We start from the raw sequence: 24,420 nt of genomic DNA on the forward strand, positions 1-24,420 counted from the left end.
ACCAAAGTCTGGTAAATCAGAAATGCTGAGCTGCTGTTTTCTTGTATTTTTTCTGAGAATACCATTCATGTATCCTCGTACTATGAACGGGACAGAAGCTCTGCTCTCAACTTTAGCATCAATCTGAATTTAATTAATTCCCTCCCTTTGGCTGCTTCAAATAAACAAACAGGTAAACATGTTTGGTTATTACACTGAATGGGTTTTTCAACAGGGGACTGAAACCATACCTACATAAGATCCTGCTGAAAGAACATTTCAGAGCCACTTGTAAGCTAATTAAGTATTAGCATCATGACCTCCTTGACCTGGATTGTACTTTATGCAGGTGGTCAGATTCCTGTAGGCTCTGGACCTTCCTGATTGCGCTGCCTGTTTGCAAGGTGGTCAGGGTGGAGGGAGAGGGCCTTGGATGACGCTGCAGGGAGAGCCGTTCATCTTTCTTTCTGGTCCAAAGCTAGCACACCCTCCAGAGGCGCACCTTGGGAAGCGTGCAAGCATGTACCACAGCAGAGCTAGTAAGTTGGCAGCCAAACTACCTCTCTGCATTAGCACTACAATCTCCTGGCTAATGTAACAATGCCATACAAGAAGAAGAAGAACAATAAATAACAAAATATTTGATAGGCAAATTGAAGTTGAACGATGGTAGTAATAAGAAGCCGTGAAGCAATACCAAAAAGCGCTGTCTAGATACATGGAAATTTTGAACTTATTAGACCTGACTTTGCAAAAAGCCCCCTTACTCGAAAGTGCCCACATACTCAAAGGTTACCTTAACAGCTCTTAGGTCCTTATTTAGGACTTGAACTGTTAAGTTTTTACCAGTCTCAGACTATGAATCGAACTGAAGATTAAATCTGTAGTAGTAGTAGTAGTAGTAGTAGTAGTAGTAGTAGTAGTAGTAGTAGTAGTAATTCCATTCTGCAGTTAATAAATAAATACTCTGTTAAAGGTCCTACATATTGAATGCTGTGAAAAACTGAAGCCAAAAGAAGTTTAATAAGACAGCTAATAACAATGTCAAAAATAGAAAGATCAAAAGGCACTGAATTTTACAATTCTTTATGTGCTCTATTGTACATGATAATTAAAATATGCATTAACAGGTTTTCTGCATTACTATGGAAAATAAATTTCTGATATGCTAAATGACCATATTTTAAGAACCGTATCATCTCTCTTCTCTTCATTAAAGCTTTTTAAAGAAAAGCATTCTGCAAAGCAGCTGTCAAATCCATAATATATAGAACACTTTAAGCTAATTTATAACATTTACAAAGTTAAAAGGTGCACTAAAGGGACAAAAAGAATAAAATCTTCTCAGCTTTTAAGTACATTTATTTTTTGGATGATAGCCCTGTAGAATCAAAAATACATTATATTACAAAACCAGATTTCTATGCATATATATATGCATAGAAGGGTTCTATGCATATATATATATATATGCATGTTTGACATGAGTGTACCACAAAAAAGAGGGATGAAGAAAGATGGCAGTAGCAGTTCACTTAGTAGCTTTTCCTGAAGAAGTTGCTTGTTTTTACAGGCACTAAGCTTAGATCCCCTTGTGTTATTTAATTTTGCTGAAGCAGCCAAAGAAAAGATGTAATGGTTGTTCAAATATTGACAAAAGCTTTTCTCTTCAAAGAGTCTTTATTGGATTCTTTTTCAAATTCAGTGTATATTGCATAAACAAGTCTCTTCCAGACTGGTCTACTTCCCACTTGGGTTATCATGATGCATTTCTGGTGTGTATGTAAGTAGAACAATCATGACCCAAAGATGAAGCAGGACCTGACAAAAGAAAAATAGGAACAATGCATGGTATTTTAAATCAAAATAAAATAAACAGTTTATTGGATGCAAGCAATATGACTGATCTAGAAAGCTAACTTTGACTGAATTAGAGAACTAAGAGGGTCAACCCCTGGCTATTACTTGAATGGAGAACCATCTGAGAAATCCATAGCTAAACTGCAGACTAGATTGGGAAGCCAAATAAATATTATTTAAGAAGACAATGGCAAACAATTTCCATTTCAGATCAACAAAACTGCACAGAAGTATCCATGTATCAGGAATTGTATTGGATTTGAGAGTAACTTTAGCTTTTTTATACAAGAACCAAAGGCATCAGCAGGGACGAGTGGTGTTAAAACAGTCAGAATGGTAGAAGTGGCATTATGATGTAAGCTCTACCCCTTTTGTGTGTTGACATATGCTCGGAAACAGGTTAAGAATAAAGCAAAAAGCTTTACATTTAACAAGGACCTAAGTATGAATCACTATCCCAAATGTTGTCTGCTGCCCTTCATTGTAACGCCCCTTTTCCTGCTATGCTGCCCTCACTCACCAGAAGAGCCAAATGACCCACAACCTGTGTGCTGAAACCTCCCTGGATAGAAGTCATCTACTTCTGAACAAACAAACCTGTCTGCAACTCCAGCCTAGAATATCCCAGAAGGCAGAAGAAAGCAGGAAAGAGTGAATTTACTGTCTGCCGCATTATGTACGTTTGGCAGCGCCATCGTTACTTGAGATGCCACTGGATGTTGCCCCCTCCTATCTGTTTGTTGGTCTTGTGATATTTAGTTTGCAGCATTCTTCCTTTGTGTAGTGGCTAAGGTAAAAATTGGGGATGTTTTTTTATAGTTAAATGAACAGCCTCATGGAATGTAACCTGTTTGCATTGCTCTTTCACAAGCAAGACTAAATGTATACAATAACCATGACTGCCATCAGTTACTTTTTAAAAGTAACAAACTATGGAGATTCTCATTCATCCAGATCATGGTTGTCCCACAAGTGCTTTTTCAAAAGGCAACTGGACTTCGTTTTTCGCTGAAGACGTTTCACTTCTTATCCAAGAAGCTTCTTCAGTTCAGTTCAGAACTAAAGAAGCTGCTTGGATAAGAAGTGAAATGTCTTCAACAAAAAACAAAGTCCAGTTGCCTTTTGAAAAAGCACCTTTGGAATAATGAGCTACGGAATTTTAAAGACTTTATCGCTTGAAATGATAGTGAAGTGAAAAAAAGACACAAAAATACAAAATCTTCTTTAAAAGTTAAACTTGCATTAGATCCATCCTGCTGCACACTTACAAGAAGCAAATCGTATAAGTTCTTATTTATTTTTATCCCACTCTTATTATTTGTACAAATAACTCAAGGCAGTAAACATATCCAACACACCTTCCTCCTCCTATTTTCTCCACAACAACAACAAACCCTTTAAAGTGAGTGGGACCAGCTGGCTTTTATGTCACTTATATTTATACCGAACGGTTACGATTAATTATACCTCACCTCTTTTGTGTATTTCATTCACTGCATATCAGATCAAGATGAAATAGTACAGTATATAACGAAAATTGTATATGTTACATTATGAGTACATGAAGAAGACTCACCATGTAAATGATTACAAATACCCTTGCAATGGGATATCGGCGCAGAAAGATTCCAAGTCGAATGCTGTAACCAATTAGGATAAAAAATATTAGAAAATACCCTAGCATATATGTTGCATTACAGATTTGCATAAAGACACTATCAGATTGCAAGTTTTAATGATAATTCAAACTTCCCAATCATTCAGACTTTTCACAAGACCTCTGCAGATATTGGTTCAACATTTTAATCAAGATATCCACCGCAATATCAAGATTTCTTTAGGCGGTCTTCTTCATGGACAGAATTGCTTTTTCCAAGCAATCTTTCTATTCTCTGCCTTCTCCTCACCTGAACTGGTCTATAGTACTTGCAGCTTTGCGAACCTTGCCATACATTCCTGCCGCATTCACATCGAGGTCAGCAAAAAGGACAGGAACATTTCGCATGCGAGTGCCTAGAGGAATAATAATAATAATTTAAAAAGCAATTAGCGGCAGTAAAAAACATTTATAAGCTGCAATAAATATTCATGATATATATAAGGTTTGACGATATTATGAGAAAGCAAAGTAGAAAGAGGCCAATTTTAGATGCGTGATTTTATAATGCTTGTATTTTATCACAACTGCTCTGATAGAATGGAAATTTCAGACATATTTAAAAGGACTTTGGGTGAATATCTGAGGATTTTGCATTCACTTCAATTTTATTTTACTGAAATACTCCATAGGGCAGGCAATCTATGTCTGAAACTCTCCTCACAGCAGAACCCAGATTGCAAAGCTATTATCAGAATCACAGTGGCCTATTAAGCATCAAGTAATAGCAGAAATCTTTTGGAAAAGCTCTCTCAGTACTATAAAATAAAGCCATTTGAAGTAAACAGTAATTTTGTAACATGGAGATCAACACTGTCTCTGTTTTGCAAGTTTTCAGATGTGAATTTCCCTGCTTCTCTTATTTGTTTCATTACGTTTTTATGCCACCCCCATCTCCCCTATAAGGTGATTCTGGGCAGCTTTTCTTATATAACAAAATAGCTCATCTATATCCACAAGGGATGATAACTAGATGAAAAAAAAATCAGAAAATATTGGGAAGGCAGAAGGGAAAAGGGAAGGGAAACCAGGCAAAGACTGAGAGCACAGAGGCTGCTGAAAGAAAGAAAGAAAGAAAGAAAGAAAGAAAGAAAGAAAGAAAGAAAGAAAGAAAGAAAGAAAGAAAGAAAGAAAGATGGAAATTATGAATAGAGGAAAAGAACAGAGGAGGGTCGATTGGAAGGACTGACTGGTGTCATGGCAGAAGCATCAACATTAATGGGTGAAGTCAGTATTTCTCAACCGTGTCAAGTTTAAGATGGGTGGATTTCAACCGCCAGAATTCCCCAGCCAGTTGCAATAGTGCTGGCTGGGGATTTCTGGGAGTTGAAGTCCTCCTATCTTAAACTTGACAAGGTTGAGGAACACCGTATTAAGCTTTCCAGTTTATATGAGATATACAGTCAAAAATTCATTCCGCATTTTACCTTCACTGTGATCAATTCCTGCCATGTTAATGGAGGAGCCGTTTGCTGAAGCTCCTTGGACAGTTTTCAGCTGCTGCTCCAGTCGTTCCAGTTGATAGACTAAAGCATTTTTTTCTGTGCTGAGATTCTCCAGCACGGTTTGTTTCTGAATTAGCGTCTCTGTCAACTGATGTAGCCGATTTTCTAACTCTGTTTGGCTACTGCTGCTCAGTGTTTTGTTCGTTAGCTGAGGAGTGAACAAAGTACCATTGGAAGAGGGAAAGAGTGAGCACCTTCACTGGGAAGAGTGCAGACCGAACTAAATGCTTTTACTTGCATTTTGCTCTACGCTCTTGCTTTAGGGTGAAGCACATAGCTCAGCGTTCTTTCCCTTGGAAAAGCTGGGAGTGGGGAAAGGATCAGGACTTGCTACCAAACGTGCACAAAATGCTCTTAGGCAGTAGAATTTGACAGGGTCTCATCCCCTCCCCCTTTCCATTTTTGGAAAAAAACCTGCCACAGGGAAGAGGCATGGGGCTGCTTAAAGGTGAGCAGATTCCACACAGCATGCTCTACCCAGCATTTCCTCCTCCACCACCTTAAATATGAGAGATCAGACTTAGCAGAAGAAAGAGAGGTGAGCACATTCATTTGTTGTTAAAACATGTCAATCCAGAAGCATAAATCCAAATGTTGGACATATGTTCCATTTAGCTTTGCCTCCAAAGAATGATCTCCCTGAGACAGCATAACTTTGAAATAAATTGCCATTTGACTGACTGTACCCTTATTTTAAGATTTTTCTTTTTCACTGATTATTTTTTATTAAGAAAAGATAAATATAATAATTTTTAAAAGGTGAACCAATCTCACTTCAGGGTTAGCTGGTACGATGCTACAGGGCACGATCAAAAACTCTGCTTATTCAGAAATGGACGTTGATTACAAAATTAAGCTGATCCATTACCTGATTTCTTAGTTTCTGGATCTCCTCCTCTCTATCTGTTATTCGGCTTTGCAGAGAATTCTTCGTCCTATACAGTTCTTCCTCAGTATAGCGGAGTTCCTGGAAAAGTAGCATATCCAGCAGCAATTAATATATTAAACGTCATGATACAGCAAAACATGATGGTACTACCGTGACCTATTGTGTTTACAACTAGAAACTTACTTTCTTGTCTGCAATTGAAAAGGCATGGCTGGAGCAGAGAAGCTCTATATTAAAATCATAATGAACATTTAGAAATTCCTAGATACAGACAACAAATGGCAAAAGTGATATTATTAGTGTGGACCAGTTTCAACATATATCTGAAATGTAAAAAGTTGAAAGTATATAGCAGTGGTGGCGAACCTATGGCACGGGTGCCAGAGACGGTACTCAGAGCCCTCTCTGTGGGCACGCACGCCGTCGCCCTAGTTCTAGGCCTTCAGCTGGGTTTTAAAAAACCTTTTTGCTTTAGGTCTCCGCTGCCGTGTGCAAAAAAAAAAAAAGTTCAATCAATCAGTCAATTTCAACTTCTTGCGGGAAAAAAAAAGATCTTGCAAAGTTGGAATTGATTGATTGAACTTTTTAGTCCCACCCAGTCTGCCATTACCACCGCAGCCATGTCCACCCAATGGGCCACCCCCCCAATTGGCCACACCCACCCGACACCTGACGATGCATAAGTGGGTTTTGGGTTGCAGTTTGGGTACGCGATCTCTAAAAGGTTCGCCATCACTGGTATATAGATATTCCTTGGCTTTGTTTCTAGAGGTAGTCCTCGACTTATGACCACAACTGAACCCAAAATTTCTGTTGCTAAGCAAGGCAGCTGCTAAGTGAATGTTGCTCCGTTTTGTGACCTTTCTTGCCACAATTGTTAAGTGAATCACTGCAGTTGTTAAGTTAGTAACGCGAATCTGGCTTTCCCATTGATTTTGCTTGTAAGAAGGTCACAAAAGATGATCACATGACCCAGGGACATTGCAACCGTCATAAATGTGAGTCAGTTGCCAAGTGTCTGAATTTTGATCATGTGACCATGGGGATGCTGCAACAGTCGTGCAAAAAACGGTCACAAGTCCCTTTCTTCAGTGTTATCAACTTTGAATGGTTACTAAATGAACTGATGTAAATTGAGGACTAATTGTATTTCTTCCATAACGGTATTATAAGACTAGTGATCTCTGTGACAATAAGGAAACATTCAGAATTTTATAGGTAGTCCTCAACTTACAACAGGTCGATTAGCAATCTTTTAAATTTTATGACAGATCTCCCCAGGACCACTTATGACTCAGGTTTGAAGTTCTGATGGTGTCTGCTTGCAGTCATGTGGTTGCATTTTGAATGCTAAGCATTTATTGCTATTTGCAGTGTTCCACGGTCACATAATTGCAACTTATGATGTTTTTTTTTGCAGGAAACCAGCATTTATTTCTGGCTTCTGGGAAAAGGCACCCATTGGAGACAATGGATTCACTTAATAACTATGGTGATTACTTAACAACCACCACAAAAATGGGGCACAATAACGTGGTGGCCTACTTAATCACCAGCACAATGTATGGCCATAATTCTTATATTCCAGTGATGAAGATTGTATGCTATAGTGGCTCTGACTTAGCGAAAGGATAAGAGAAGTGTGGATGTTGAACTGCAATTTCTGTCATCCTAGCCAGAGTGACTAACAGTGATGGATGCTGTAAGTTTGAGTTCACCAAATGTAAAGCCACATTTTCAGTTGACTTAACAGACAGCACTTCTATTTAGATCAGCGGTTCTCAACCTATGGGTCGCGACCCCATTTGGGGTCGATCGACCATTTTTCGGGGGTCGGCAAAGAATGCGATCCGACATTTTCTCCCCTCAGGGGGCGGCGCCGCGCATGCGCGGAACGTTTGTGTGACGGGGGTCACCGTCACACAAACGTTGAGAACCACTGATTTAGATAGACCAGGAAACAATTTTTGTCTCTTTTGCTCTTCCAGAATAGAATGGAGGAAACAAAGTAATTATATTTGTAAAAATGAACAAAAACCGGGTTCTCCTAAGTGAGCAGGACTCCTATTTACTACTGTAAAGCCATTTCTACATAACCATGGGAGATTAAAAAAAAAAGCTACTCTTTTAGTATGTCATTCTTTCAAAAATTAGAAATACAATCTGAATAATTGCAGAAAACTAAGATTTAAGGAAGAGTGATGGCAGATCTACAGTAAACAAAAGACAATCCCATATGACATTAATGGTGAGGACTGGGCAAAAATATTGCAACCATGTTGATTTTTACAGATCAGGTGCTACAATTCAACTTCTCTCTACAAACCTATAAAATAAGCAAGGGATTTCGTCAGAGACAGAATATTGTTTTTGTCTCAAACCCCTCTTGGTCTTAATTTTAGCACTGTTTCAGCATGATATATTCATTCTCATATTATTTATCCAAGGTATTATTTAGCCCCACTAGATGAATAAAACAAGAATACTCGAGGGAATTAGATCTAGTTTGCCAATACAAACAAAACAGATGAGATTCAGGGCATTTCAAAGTATTTTGAAATGGGTTAAACATGAACAGTTATAATAAAACACTGCCATATGGCTTCAAGATATAGAATTAATATTATCTTTTGAAAACAAGCATGGATCTTTTGCTTTTTCATTAGTTCAATTTGACCCTGTCCAATTAATATGGAGTTTCTTATGAAACAGGTAATCTCCAAGATAAATAATCAGGGAAAGCAAATTAAACACCTTCCCTTGGATGGTTTCATCTACAGCAACTGTTCACAATAACAATAAAATCTACTGAATACAAGAAAGGAGACTTATTTTCAATCAAATAGAATTTACAGAAATTTGTTAGAAATCCTATTGTGACAATTTCTAGAGATCATTTTTTGTCAGCTAACTTTTCATTAGTGGCACCCAAGTGAAAAATTTGTGATTTAGTTTGCCCAAATAAGCAGTTGTGTGTGTTTAGGAGCTCCATAACACAATCCTTAATAAACAATAACTCATTTCAAATTTGCACATTATCCTGAGCTGACTGGATACAAAGATGCCCAGGGGCAACTTTTAACCAGGCATTTGCAAAATTCTTTTGATGAACAGAAGAAATACTTGAGTAAGAATTGTTCTTAAACCCAGTCAACTATTGAGTTAGATACAAGTTTGTTTCAAGAATACATAGATAAAATTCAGAATCAGGCAATACTGTTAAACACAAAGTATCAAAATAGCTGTCTAAATAATTTTGCTCGCTCACAAGGAAGTTTCTAACTATAGATGTTTTCATTTATTTAGCATATGGCTATGGATTTTTCCAAATTTAAACTTCAGAAGAGGATTTTGTACATCTGTAGGCTATTATACTGTCATAGGGGTGGACAAGTCCTGCTGACCTTTACCGATCTCAAAAGGGAAATGTGGTTGGGCTAGCAGAGAAGTCAAGAGCTTCCATCTATAGCAGGGGTCTTCAAACTTGGCCCTTTTATGACTTGTGGACTTCAACTCCCAGAATTCCTCAGCCAGAATTGAAGTCCACAAGTCATAAAAGGGCCAAGTTTGAAGACCCCTGATCTATAGCCATGTTTTTTTTTTTTTTTTTCAAACTTAGTGACTTTATTGGGAGTTGAATGAACGTTGGCTAGGGGATGATGGGAGTTAAAATCCGCACATCATAAACCTGTCATGTCTGAAAAATACTGATTGAGCCTGGAGAGTTAAAAAAAAACCCAAACCGTTTCTATACTGATGTAAAAAAGAAAATGACAGCGATGAATCTAAGTCACTAAGTTGAAGTTGACTTGACATAACTTTTACCTTTATTGTTGAGTTTCTAAATTGTGCTGATGCTAAGAAAATTTGTCACTTAAAACAGAATCCTATATCCGTCTCCCCCTTAAGCCATAAGTTTATTTATGCTTTCCTTTTAAAAAATAAAATAAAATCCTGCTCTAGGAATAATTCCATTTCATCTAAGACAGTGGTTCTCAACCTTTTTAATGCCGCAACCCCCAACCAGTCGTAAGTCGAGGACTAAACCGGTTGTAAGTCGAGGACTTTCTCTGCCCGGGAGTGCCGCGCATGTGTGGTGCCGTCCCCTGCGCCGGCTGAGGCGTAGCTGGCAAGCAGCAGAGACGGAGCAGGCCGACCACCAGCTGGCCCACCAGCTGGCCCAGCCCAAGGGAGGTAAGGCACCTGCCAGAAAAGGGGGAAAAAAATGGCAGCCTTGCTTGGCGACCCCCGTGAAATGGTCGATCGACCCCAAATGGGGTCGCGACCCATAGGTTGAGAACCGCTGATCTAAGAGATGTATTTGTCCTTTGTGTAGCACACTGCACTAAAAAAAAAAAAATCAGCTGGGGGAGTCAAAGATGCACAGAAGCACTGATTAAAGTAGGGTACATATGGTCCATGATCCAGTATTTGATCAATAAGAGTACTAACAATGTTGATACTGATCATTACACATATATGGCTTTTCTTTTAATTATGTAATTCCAATATATATCTTCCCCATATATGAGCCCCCAAATATATCACTACATATGGATTTTTCATGAGATTTAAGAGGAGAGCTCCTGAAATACCACTCAGCAAGCTATTTCAACTCTTCCCAATATTTACCTGTTTCTGCCTCTCTAGTTCAGCCTCTACTTCTTGTTTGGCTGTTTTGTGCGTCGCAATCTGATCCTGCAAATCCTGAATTTGCTCTCTTGTGGAGTCAGCTTCAGTTATCTGCTGTGCTTCCATATCCTGCAGTTCAATTCTCAGTTGTTGCATTTGGCCTCGCAGCTTCTGTACTTCTTCCTTTTGCATGTCCCGTTCATGCCTCAGTTCCTCTAACTCCATAATGCTTGCTGTTTGACTATCCAGACCTTCAATACCAGAGCCTTCTTTCAGACTGTTTATCAACTTTTCCTTAGACTGAGATGCAAGGACAAAATTAAGGATAAGTGAAATTGCATTACAATCCTTTGTTTGTTAACTGTAACCAAAAGGCAGATTGTAAAGACAATAATGGAACCCTATTTGTGCTCAGCATCAACACTTTGCTTTGGAACACAAAGTTTCCATATCTAACATCAGTAATTGCCTAAATATAAAGGTCAGGAATTTATGGACCTTTAGCAGTAATTGGAATTTTAATCTCTCATCACTCACTCCTACTGCTTGTGGAGGATAAAATTGGTGGGAGTTGGAGTTGAACTCCATTTGAGTGGGACACTCAAATAAAATATATGGCAAATCTGAGCAAAACGTACATGACATCAAGTTCCCTGAAAACATTATTTCATAAAAAGTTCTGCTGAAACTTTTCAAGTTGAATATAAAATTATATCAAATGCACAATTTCTTTAACAAGGATTTTTCAAGGATGAGTGATCCCTATTAATATTTTTAGTCCTTTCAAAACATGCTAAAAGACAAACCTAACAAGTGTTTTATATTTTATTATTCTATTAATAAATTGCAGGACAGCCTTCCCCATCTGTCTGTTTAGCAATGTCAGGACCTGGACTTTGTTGAACAGGATTACTGTAGTGAGCATTACCTGAAGTATGCGTGTAGCTTTCTGCTTATAGTCCACCAACTCTTGCTTAGCAGACTCCAAGTTCGCTTTGGCTATTTTAATTTGCTGTTGAAATTCCTCTGATTTCCGTTTCTCTTCCACATATTTCCTCTCGGATGCAGTTATAGCTTCAGCCAAGTTCTGACGTTCAGCTTCCATTTTACTTAGGCGAGTTGCAAATTCATTCTGACAGAGGAAGTTTTGTTTGGTTTTAGTACAAAAGAAAAAAAGAAATGCTTGCGTTTGTTATTCTAATTTATTATAGATGAACAATCATAATAATTAAGAGAAGAGTTTGGACTAGTGGTTAAGACACCAGGTTAGAAATCAGCAGACTGTGAGTTCTAATCCAGCTGTGGGTATGAAAGCCAGTTGGTTGACCTTTGGGCCAGTCCTTTCTCTCAACCCAATCCACCTCATAAGGTGGTGGTTGTGGGGAAAATAGGAGAAAGGAGTATTAGGTATGTTCATTGCCTAGAGTTATAAAAAATAATAGAGGCAGGATATAAATAAATTAGTATGTAAGTAAGTAAGTAAGTGCATATATGCAAAAATATTTTATGTCACTCTGTCAATTAATAGCTGAATAAGATAAAATGGTAGGGCTGATCACAGAATTCTAGAGCTAACAGATGTGGAGCAGGGTTGAGATGAAGAAGTACAACACCCATGATCCTATTTGATCTCTCAGTTGCTTTTGATATCATCAATCATGGCATCCTTCTGGGCTATCTCTGAGGACTGGAAGGAAGGAAGTTTTGCAGTGATTCTTTTCCTTCTTCTGGGGAGTGGAGGTGATAGATATGTTAATCCCAAAGGCTTTCCACTGTGGAATGTCACAGGACCTAGCTTTTATTATCAGCTGTTATTAGTTTATTACTTGTTACTATTCACACTGTTTTATGTTTATGTTACTATTTATTGCTTTAATTTTTCTTGCTTACTGTCCTCGTGAGTATGCAACTTAAGGGTCACCTGTAGCTGAAATGGCTTATGAGCCTAAATGGATGTGAATGGATGCACAGTGAAAGGAGGGGAAACAGATTGCCCAGACTGACCCTTACTCAATACTGATGTTTGAGATTTCATACTAATACAGCAGTCTAAGATACACTGCTTGAGGTCTGCTAACTTGCTGGAGTACCATCCATCTACATGGAACAGCCTTTTCCAATCTAAATGAGTGGATGTCAACTTCCAGACTTCTATAGCAATGATTGGCTGGGAAATTTGAAAACTGAAATCCAGGTATCTGAATGGAAGGCATTATTTTGTGTGAGCGTGGGGGGGAACTCTGATATGAAAGACGGGATAAGTAGACTCAATTCTGATTTCCCACTGCAGACACATCCTGAATATGAGGGTATAAATGAATGTTGTTCCTTTCCCAGGTTAACTTACAGTAGTGGCCAAAATTGTGGAAACCTTTTGGGAAAAGTGTACAGTAGAAATGCTACCTTTAGTTAAGTTTCCACCAATTTTTCTTCTAATTTCTTTATAACTGTAGCCTTGTTCACTTAATAATACTATTTTACATCGCTTTCTGGGCAACCAGTCAACTCTTTGCACCATTACTTTAATTTTATTACATTTTACAAGCTCACTAAATGAAAGAACACAAAAAAACCCAACCAACTTGATAGCGATCACATAACACACTGATAAATGTCCTCCTCTCAGCTTCAATACATGACATCAATAACTGAATCCTACTGTGATCTGATTGGCTCATTGTCAAACCAAGATGACACCTGATTGGCTCTCTAAACCCTCATGCTCATTGGCTGCAATCAGATGAAGGAAAGCTACCTGATATCAACCTAAGCAAGTTGTGCTTCCTTTTTCTGGTTATTTGGCTATAACTTTTCATAAAGTACAGCACAGATAATCAAACAAACTTTGTTGCATTACATTCTTGATTAAATTATCTTTCCATTGATATATAATTTTGTGGTACTACTCCCGAAGAAAAGTGGTGTTATTAGCCATCAAACCTCAAAAATATACTTTTCCCAAAAGGTTTCCACAGTTTTGGTCACTACTGTAATTATGAGACCTCTAAAACCGTATTTTTAATTGTTCCAACAATTTGAAAATAAATATTAGTCAGGACCAAGGGTCCTCAAACTTGGCCACTTTAAGACTTGTGGACTTCAATTCTCAGAATTCCCCAGCCAGCTGTGCTGGCTGGGGAATTCTGGGAGTTGAAGTTCACAAGTGCTGGCTGGGAAATTCTGGGAGTTGAAGTCCACAAGTCTTAAAGTGGCCAAGTTTGAGGACCCCTGGTCAAGACCAATAAGACCAAAACTTATCACTATCAGATGTAACTGAGATTTTGCTTTGCATCTGCATATATTTGGTCTGTTCTCGTTTACAGCATGTTCGTAGTCTGCAAAAGGCCTTCTTGGAGCTTCAGCAGGAATTGATCTTTGTACTATGGCCCAATTATATGGAAAAGCATAGTGTGGAGTTGGGAAGTGAGGAGAGGATTTCATTATTTACCTTTCTCCATGTGAGAAAAGAGAAATTAGAGAAGGCCCTAAAAACTCTCAGTCCAAACCTCACTTAAATTCGGCAAAATTTACACATTGCACAAAGCTGGATGAGCAGTTGACAGAAAGGCAGCCTTCCAGATGATATGACTAGCAAGTGTCTCAACAGTCACATTTTAAATCTAATACTAGGTTACTGAAGCTTAGGAAATTTGCACAGGAATGGATCTACTTTTGAAGTAGATCATGACTCGGGCACACAATGTATTTCAAAGGTACCTGAGCTTTCATTCCATGCACATATAATGTGAACTTGGATCCGGATGGTGGACCTTAGGAGTCTGGTCAGAAACAATCTTGATCTAACACAGGGCTTTTCAACCCGTGGTACGGGTCCCAGCTGTGGTACACTGGCAGCTGGCAGGTGGTACGTGACCATCCTTGAAAAGTGGTAGCGGGGTAGGGGAATGAGCTGAACCAGTGGCAGCACCGCACAAGCCTGAGTGAGATGGCTGGAGCTGCAGGGCTGTCAGGGCTGAGCGGAAGCGCCAGGATCAGTACCGCTTTCCAGATGATCGGCGCTTCTTTGGGGCTGTCAGGGCTCAGTGGAAGTGCCAGGATCAGCGCCAGGCTCCAGCTGGAGTTCGGTGCTGATCCTGGCGCTTCTGCTGAGTCCAGAAGAAGCGCCGATCAGCTGGATTGTTGCAGCATCTCCAGGGTCTTGTGATTTACATTCAGATGCTTGGCAACTGATTCATATTTATGACGGTCACAGTGTCCCAGGGTCATGTGAAGTGACCAAAACCTGCTGCAACCACCCAAAGCCAAACACACCCCACCCCACCCCCGCTGCCAATCCTCAACAGAAATGTTCACAACAATGAAAACCTCGGACAGGAGGAAGAGCACGGCCAGGTGGGCAGGCGGGTGTCTTGCTCGGCTGTGGCTTGCGGGCACTTTTTTCAATGCCATTGTAACTTCAAACAGTCACTAAGCGAACTGTTGTAAGTCGAGGACTACTTGTACTTTATCACTTTTTTCCTTTTGGGGGGGGGGTCATCAGGTTTTTGACACCTTGCTAGGCCACTGGTGGTACTCGGATGTTGCCATATCCTAAAAGTGGTACAATGGGTGAAAAGGTTGAAAAGCCCTGATCTAACAAATCTGAAGTGTCTCTGTCTCTATTACTGAGATATAGTTCTTCAATCAGTGAAAAAATTAAGCAGCATTCCCCGGGACTGCTATCTAACCTGCATCTGCTTGTAGTTGTCTTGCTCCCGCCTAAGAGTGGACTCCGCTTCATGTAACCGTTCCTGAAAAGTCTGGAGAGCTTGATTGTGCAGGCTGTTGCCTTCGCTATTATCCTTTATTATTCTGTATTGGTAGAGGACAAAGATTTACGGAAACATCTTTTAAGAATCATATTCATCTCTGGTGGCTTCCTGTATATATTACTCTGTATTCTGCAATGCTTGCTCTCCATCCCTCCACATCCTCTTGCCATTCCCAACATCAGTGCCGGTATTGGGTTACAGCTTTTGTTTTATATAGATATATATTATCCTTGGGTTATAAGGATAAGGTTATAAGGATGTCCAGAATTTGGTTTCAGTCATTTAAATGTTTTAAATAAACATTTAAATAAACAAATAAAAAACGCATGCAAATCCTTTTTCAATTATCTGTAAGGATGTGTGACACAAAACAAGGACCAGCCTTGCTTTCTAGCTCATCAGAATACAGATAAATAATAATGGATTTAAGTGGCAGGAAGGCAGATTCTAACGGAATCTTATGAAAAAAACACCTTTTGAACAGTTAAGACCAGTTTGGAATCAATTACCCAGAAAAGTGGTTGGTTTTCCTTAATTGAATGTGTTCAGAGATTAGACAACTTAACTTTAAGCCAGAATTTTGCTCTGAGTAGGATGCTGGACCCAATGGCCTAAAAGGCCTTTACCAACTCTGTGGTTCTAGTCGATGACAGAAACATTATTTTTGAAACATTTAATCCAATCCATATTTCTTCTTTCAGTATTACTTTAATTTGGTCAACAATTTTTTTCTATTAAACAAGAAAAAGACAGGAGTGGAAGGGGGCTGGGTAAGGAGAGCCAGAAGTTTTAAATCACAATGAAAATTAACCCCTGCAGTAATCATCCTACCACCTGAATTTCTAAAATGCCTTCTTTCCCTTCTATTTTCATGGCATGATATGTCAACATAATTTTTCCCATTTAAAGTCAGGGATGCAGTAAACAAGAGTACAGGAAGAAATGAAAATACTTAAATCATGCCTGGAATTATATTTTAACCGAGTAGTTTTTCTGCTTTGAATAACATATATTAATCTGAACAAAGCCTACACTCTCTTTCAGAATGTAAGCAAAGTATCCACAGAAAAAATAAAGTAATAACTTCCACCAAATGAAAAAAAAACAATAGAAAATTGGTTCCTTCCCCTTTTGTTTTTCAAGAAGAGAAAGCATAGGATAAAGAGGAATCCTCTACATGTCAACCCATACCTTTCCTATTAACATATTATTTAAATTAAATGTTCCTTAATACGGAGAATTAAGATCAGCATACAGACACATATATCCATACACAACTATTTGGGCACTGAGCATAAAAAAAATTCCAGGATGCAAAAATAATTTTAACTAACAAGAGGGATGAATAGCCAATAAATTTAAACCTAAATAGCCCGATCTCTCCAATAATACATTGATGTGATAGATGCTGAATACCTTGATTTTTCATTCTGCAGAGTTTCCAGGGCTTTATTGCGTGAACTCAGAAGTTGATCAGCCTCCTGTAATCTCACTTTGAGGACAGCCAATTGGGAATCTTTGGCAGCGGCAGCTTCAGTCAGATCATCAACTTGAGCTTGAAGTTCCCGAACAAGTCTGTCATTGTTTGAATTGTCAGCATTCCACTTTTCAACTCTTGCCCGGGCATTGGTTAATTCTATAAAGTTGAGGTTGGTAAATATCAGTAAGTTTATAATCCCTATTATTATGTATGCAACATGATTCTGTCAGTAATCAAAAATAATTATTTGGTTCCACGCCAGGATTTTTTTAAAATTGTACTTTGTTATTAAGACTATATGTCCTGGTTTAACCACAATGCTTAAACCAGAATGTCTGGATTTAAATATCCAACAAATCCAGAAATAAACTTTAATTATGGCTTAGCATAATACATAAATTCAGTCACGTTTTCAGTCATCTAACTATTGTAGGAGAACCAGTTTGAGGTATTGGTTAAAGGAACTGGGCCAGAAATTGGAGAATGTGAGTTCTAATCCTGCCTTAAACCTCAAAAAATCTGGATGACTTTGGGCCAATCACTCTTAATTCTAGAAAGAAGACAAACCACTTTCAAAAAAAGGTTGCTATGGAAATTCCATGGAGTTGGAGTCAAGGTTGACTTGAATGCACAAAATATATAATATGAAACAACTATGGTTAGGATATTAAATCATATTGGAAATGATCATTATTCCTTTTATTCTTCCACAAATCTACATGAGTTCTTCCATTTTTCTCCTGAATTTGATTACAGGGTTTGCAATGACAGTAATCTTTGAAAATATCAATCAGCTTCAAATCCTGCTTATACTGACAAGGCTTATGCCAATTGAAACAATGTTCTATAGAAAAACAAATAATGGAAACAAAGGAAGAATTCACATAGAAAAGAGAAGATGAAGAAACATGGTGCATGTTCTATCTCAAATCCTAATTAGGAGAAATATTATATTTTGAGTCTAACATGGAGCTATGGCATTATTAGGGATGGGGAAAAATGTTTACATATAAACCAGGTACGTACCAATAAACCATTAGACAGGTGGAAGTAAATTACGGAATGAGACATATTCATTTGGCTATACAAGAAAAAATTAAAAGAGCTCATCCAAAAGAAAAAAAATACTTTTAGTAATCCCCGATTTAACAAGTTTCTATGTGAATGTCATCCCAATGCGCAACAAAAGAGAATACAGAATGTAATTTGGTCTATTTCAAAGACATTATTTAGCATCTAACTTTGCTATGGAACACAAAACATCTTGTTTTGACAAATGCCACTAATTTTTTTAAAGATGGTCCCCACTTGGATTGGACAGATTAAAAAAGACTTCTTTAACCAGCAGCCCACCAAACCTGCACTCTACCTGTTTGGGTTTCTTTGGCTCGCTGAATCAATGATGCCATTTCTTGATTTAAAGATTGCACTTCGTTACGCAGTAGTTGATTTTCAAGGCGAAGATTGGACAGTTCATGTGATTTACCATCATTAAGATTAAGATTGGGATTCATTTCTGGGGTTTGCAATGAATCCTTTTTAATATCCACATCAGTCTCCAATCCAGAACTGGAACTATCAGATGTCTCTATACAAAGAGATTCATATTTAACAGATCCTTTCTTTCTTTCTCTGTTCAATTTCTATGACAAATTATATAGCTACTGAAAGTCCCACCGAGTTTAACAGGATTGCTACAATAAATAATTGTACATTTAGCTTATAACCACAAATATTAAAAAATCGTTACCAAAATAATTATAACATGTCTATAAACATGATACACTCTAACTTCACATATACTATAAGCAAACCAAACTTCTGACATTTTAAATATAGGAGATCATACACTGTTAATTTATGACCAGCAAAATTAAAGATTTTACATATAAGTGCCTATAAATGCACTTGCATGCAAAGTGGTAAACCTCAAATCACAACTGTCACTGTGTTCATTTCAGCACACTGAAAGCCAACAACCCCTGTTGTTGGTTGGATGTTACTCTGCCTAACAAAACCAACTTTGCAATAATAAAGGTAATATATAAACTAAATCTTACAACTAGAAATGAAAAAAAATGATACCTTCTAGATATTTTGGATTATAATTCTCACAATTCAGGGCCAATTTCCATGCTGGCTAAGGCTGATGGGGGCTGAAATCCAAAACATCACAAGAGTACCCATCTGCCTACTGCTGTCACATCACTTTTGAGAGTACACAAATAAAAGGAAAACTATGTAGTTTCACAGGTAATTAAAACAGTTACTAAAATAAGCACCCCTGGCTTTTTGCTTCACTGGTTCAGTTCCCGCAGTATTTTTTATTTTATTTAGCAAATAACGCTATTTTAGGGATAAACAAAAGTTCAGCAAGGGTGAAAACTACTTAGAAATATGATGCACTCTTATCATAAAGAAAGATGGCCACCTACATGAAATAATGAAATGTAGTAAAATGGAGCCTGTTCCCAGGGAAGACTTAAAGGCTTTTATACAACATTTTGGAGCATTGTGTGCCATATTAATAAACAGATACATTTGGATTGCTATTTTAAGTACCCATATCTCTGTTTGCAAGAGGCAAGTAAGGCCTCAAATTTAAATGAATTTCAGAAGTGCATCGTGCATTTTACAATTTGCAGCAATACTTTTAGAGAAATAAAAATAAATAAAAACAAGACAAAGCTTCAGAATTAGTAATGCAATACTGACTTGTCTATACACGCTCAGTATGGATTCAAATGATTAAATACTTAATTTATTTAAATATTTAAACTTGCATCATCTCAAGGGACAGGGATTGCTGGAAAATTATAGAAATAGTACATTCAGTGAACCTGTACCAAGAAAATAGAAAACCCTGATATTTCTACCTTTGCTCCCCATGGACTAACATTATTATTATATTTAATAAGATTATATCACCTGCTTTCATCCTTAAAAATCATTTACACAGAGGGCAATCTCCACCTCTTTATAACTTATATGAATGCTGCTTATGAAACAAGCATTAGGAAATCACACAATTATTGCTAATTTACAAAAGAAGCTTGGTATGAAGGATTAGTAGTCTATCTGCAATCTGGTGCCTTGAGTGCAGTTCCCAGAATGCAGATTTGGAGAGCTTCTGTATTAACCCATCTGGAGAATAGGTAAACATGGCTTTTCAATAAACTATCTAGATGCTTTGATTAGAATTTAGGAGATATTCTGGACTGGGATCCATATGCTTATATAATCTTACTTTAGCCAACACAATCAGAATGGCACTGGATGATCATCAATATCAGACCAGGATCCTGTCATCACTAACACCCTTCAAAAGAATCCTTAAAACATTCCTTAACATCTGTGGTTATGCTTAACTACCATTGTCTTGACTTCGAATGGAAGGCTCTTCCCCTGTTTTGATGCTGTGTGAACTTGCTGATACAGAACTAATACTTGAAGTCCGAGAATGATTTTGAACAGTGGCTGCTTTGCTCTTCTCCCTTTTCAAGTCCTTTTTCCCATTAGGTTCTTTTTCAGAACTATTCAGAAAGTCAAACAGGAGTTCATCATTTGGTTCAGATTTTTTCCTTCTCACAAATTGGAAAGAGGGTCTGGACACAGAAGCTGTTTCTGTGGATGGAGATCCTTCCACAGAGGTCCTGGATGCTACCTTAATATTGGCAGTTCCTGCTAAAATTGTTGCCTTTTGATGTTTAATGTTGTCTGCTGCTGATGAGATAAAGCTTGATGTAGATGATGCATGTCCCTGCTGCTCTCTGGTCTTATATGGCTTGGGATACACGCTGACATCATCCACCTGGCTACTGACATAATGTATACCGCTTGCATCTTCTTTCTTGCTTAAAGCTGATGCAGCTCCTTGGTCTACTCTATTGAGAAGGTCCTCTGCCTTGCCAGCCAGGTCAGCAAACCAAGACATAATGGAAATCAAAGAATATATAGAATTTTACCATCCAACATTCAACCTGGGAAAGAAAAATACAAAGAACAGAAAAGCTATAGCACATAGTCACAGACTAAATGTCAAAAAAAAAATGCATCTTCTGTTCTTTGAAATGTAGTAATGCAATCAATATAGTTTGCCTTTCCCATTCTGCATTATATGTGTTCCCACATTTTTACAGACAGCCCAAGATGAGAAAAGATACATTAGTGCACCATTCCTAGAAACAAAAGTACCGTAGGATGTCAAAAGTAAGATAAAAGCATAGGTTCAAGCTGATAAAATATGCAAATGTTTCTCTATATTTTAGAAGAGGACTGTGGAATAGTCAGGCATGAGATGGAAAAGGTTTGATTTACATCACATTTATTTTTTTGCTCATAAACTTTTCCCTTGGATTTCTAAGAGATTACGGCATCTCTTTAAGGCATAATTTGCCTTAAACAGGAATCAGTTGTTTTGGTAGTACAAATGACTTGCTGGTGGTTGATTTGGGGTACAGTAGTAGGCAATTGGCTAGTATCAGCCAATTACTAGGAGACCTGCATATCTAAGCCCAAGAACACAATCCAGTTGGAAATTTGTCTCTGCAATTTGCCCAAACTACACAAGAAACAAACATGGATATTTCTAATCTGTTAAATTTAGGGAGAAGGCTGAATTCAGATGGTTTATTTCTAAACAGTTACATCAAGAAAATATGTGCAAAATAATATTGGTGACATAATTTACTTTAGCTTCAAACATAATGCAGGAAATTATGTAACATCCATTCATTTAATAAACTATAGAAACAATTGTGATTTTCCTTTCTGATTCTTATCTGCATTATTACTATATGGGTAATCTATACATAATGTACCCATATATTACCTACATTATTACAATTATTATTAATTCTTATCAGGAAGTCCAAAATGCATACAATTTCCTAAGTATAAAATCAGTCGAGTGTAAAAGATCATGTCCAAGTCTGAAGATTCAATTAAAATTGTTTTACTGCTACTCATGTTGATGCACAAAAATAGTCTTAGGTAATGGTTAGCATCTGCTAGGAGTTAGAAAGGATCAAAGGAATTCAAAGGTGTGTGTGTGTGTGTGTGTGTGTGTATGTTGGACTTGTGGCTATGTAGAGATTCTAGGCTGATCCCTCTTTTAATTCTACCCACCCCCAGATTCTGCCACTCCTTCCTCTACAAATCAGGACAGAATGATCTTTCTGCCAAAAAGAAATAAGCCCTGTGCAGCTGCTACATTTTTTTTTATTAATGTATTAGGCCAAACTAAACTAGTCCTTGTTATGTTATTCCTGGGAGCCAGAGGTACATCATCTCTGAAAGGTTTATTCCTAATCAATGTCCAAGTTCAAAATACAGTATGTTTCCTTCTGTTCTATAGCTCCAGGTCATTTGGAACTGAATATGTAGTGAATGGGGGTGTAGTGATCTTCCTTTTCTCATTATCCTCTTGGAAGAAATTATAAATATGTTTAGCATAAAAATCCTCAGATTATGGCCTTATCAACTTCTGCCATTTTATCACTTACATTTTACAACTGATCACTTAAATGCATTACCTGAAAACAGTTGTATTTTGCATACAAAGGAAAAACTTTAGGGTACGTTAGCCTCAATATTCTCATATGCTAGTACTGATAATGTTACCTAGTTTTGAGTAATGAAACATCTGCAAGAAAACAACCAAGCTCAGAGAGCTCTCAATCCTTATTTCAACCCCAAGCTACAACTATTCTCCTTTAAAGAAAAAAACTTGTTCAAAAACAGAATTTTTGGTAAGCATGTAAATGGCATGGCCATATGGTATTTACAAATACTGTGTATTATTTGGTGCCACCTCTAAGTTAGGATAAATTGATAAGAAAATGGAACAATAGTGTAGCATGCCAGGGAGCTAAAATAAGAATATTTGTACATGCATTTGATATTTGCAGAAGCTCTTGGTATTAGTCTACTGTACTCAAATTTGTCTATTCTCTGTTTACTTAAAAAAAAAATCCAATCCATGCACTCAATCTTATTCTGCCAAAGATTTTCTCCTACTCTCTATCTAACATCCTCACTTTGGGCCAGATGCCCTCCCTTGTTCTCTTAACTATCGTTAACTTTTATCTCTTTTTTCCCCCTCTACACGAGGGAAAAAGGACGCTAATTTTTCACACTATCAGTAAACAGCCTGTTAAGCTTGCTCCTCTTTTATTTGACTGGGTTTCTCTCTGTCATGGCAGCTTTTCAACAGGTAAAGAGATCTCTGCTACTGCTGAACGATGACGCTAGCAAAACCTGCATTGGCTGAACCTACCCGGCAATTCGTGGTAATTGCTGCTACAAGAAGAGCAGGAAAGGGGCAAAAGACACGAGACAGGCTCGAGTCCCAGACGCTATAAACTCTTGGGTCTTTATTCCTTTTCCCGCCCCTCCGATTTCCTCCATCTACTCAGGACACCCCCCCCCACACACACACACACACCTCCGGTCTTTTAGGCCTCTGTTTACCCCGGATTTCTTTCGACACCGATTCTGCCACTATCCCTTAAATCAAGAGCCCAAAGCAGACTCGAAGTATCGAGACAGGATTAAAAGGAGGCAAACTTGACAGCGGTTACCGTCAGTCCGCAGAGGCATCCGGATAAACCTTCCGGGAGACGTGGCCACAGGCAGGCGAGCACAAGGACCCAACGGAACTTCTCGCTTTCCAGCTTTGCAAGGCGCCGGCGCGGGCTATACCTGCCGGGAAGTGATGCAAACACGCATGCCCGAATCTGCGCGCTTCCCGTAGACAACGGGGGCGTTCAGGGCAGGGAAATGGGAAAGAGGTTGTAGGAATAAGAGTTGGTTTTTGCTTTGCGTTGAAAGGAAGAAAGGGAAAAGAATCGCGTTTTTGATTGGAAACGCCAAAGTGATACTGACTACGCGTTTATGACGAATATGTGCGCTGCAATCCAGATCCGTATGCAGAACGGTATTTTTTCAACCTTGGCAACTTTGAGTTGTGTGGACTTCAATTCCCAGAATTCTGCTGCCGGTATTGGTGGCTTAGGAATTCTGGGAGTTGAAGTCTATACACTTTAAAATGTTCCAAGGTGGGAAACACCGATCTAAAATGATGCATTATACCAAGTTACGTCTAGCAAAATCTTTTAAGTTAAGGTTACATCCGATTTTGTCGGATCAATGCAAAGGATTTGCTGCTGCAGTTTCCAGAATGTTTATATATTATATATTTCACCATCTAGCCTAGTTTTATCATTTCCTAGTGCTCTCCCATCCAAGAACTATCCCGTTCCAATTTTGCTTGCCTTTTTGAGCTCAGCCAATAGTAGTAACTTTAGGAGAGTTATTGTCAGCATTATGCATTTTCAGATAATATTTTCAAGGCATCGTTTGAAGAGCTATTTTGCTTTTATTAATAACAAATGTGATTAATAAAAATATCAGAAGTGTGCTTTGAATATATGCAACATGTTTCTTATACAAACACATCAAGCCTTTACAGTGAATTCAGTGTAATTGTAAAGCTTGATTTATGTTCAGATATTATATACATAACAATATAAACATCTATGTAATATATTTTACTGATATTACTGCAATTGCCTGATTATACAAATTTTTTAAATTAGTGTGCAGGGCTTTTATTCTTTATTAAAATATCTTGAGAGGTATTATAC

General features: G+C 38.0%; 1 protein-coding gene across 4 annotated transcripts; it reads right to left on the reverse strand.

Moving 5' to 3' along the window:
- Positions 1-983: 983 nt before the first annotated feature.
- GOLGA5 (golgin A5) lies at positions 984-23,508 on the reverse strand. Of its 4 annotated transcripts, none has more exons than XM_039321666.1 (12): positions 23,356-23,508; positions 20,147-20,754; positions 18,144-18,362; positions 16,711-16,930; positions 15,211-15,334; positions 11,451-11,654; positions 10,523-10,822; positions 5,870-5,968; positions 4,924-5,149; positions 3,747-3,852; positions 3,416-3,479; positions 984-1,800 (listed from the first exon to the last, which is right to left on the reverse strand). In XM_039321666.1, exons 2-12 carry the CDS (start codon positions 20,706-20,708, stop codon positions 1,720-1,722), a joined length of 2,205 nt encoding a protein of 734 aa, XP_039177600.1. In that variant the 5' UTR covers positions 20,709-20,754; positions 23,356-23,508; the 3' UTR covers positions 984-1,719. The 4 variants fall into 4 exon arrangements, with proteins under 4 accessions (XP_039177600.1, XP_039177602.1, XP_039177601.1 ...); XM_039321668.1 differs by having other exon boundaries at positions 23,246-23,377; XM_039321667.1 differs by having other exon boundaries at positions 23,220-23,357.
- Positions 23,509-24,420: the final 912 nt, after the last annotated feature.

This window comes from Crotalus tigris, unplaced genomic scaffold, assembly GCF_016545835.1.
Source record: "Crotalus tigris isolate CLP2741 ecotype Arizona unplaced genomic scaffold, ASM1654583v1 scf7180000023777.99059, whole genome shotgun sequence".
Classification (NCBI taxonomy): domain Eukaryota; kingdom Metazoa; phylum Chordata; class Lepidosauria; order Squamata; family Viperidae; genus Crotalus; species Crotalus tigris.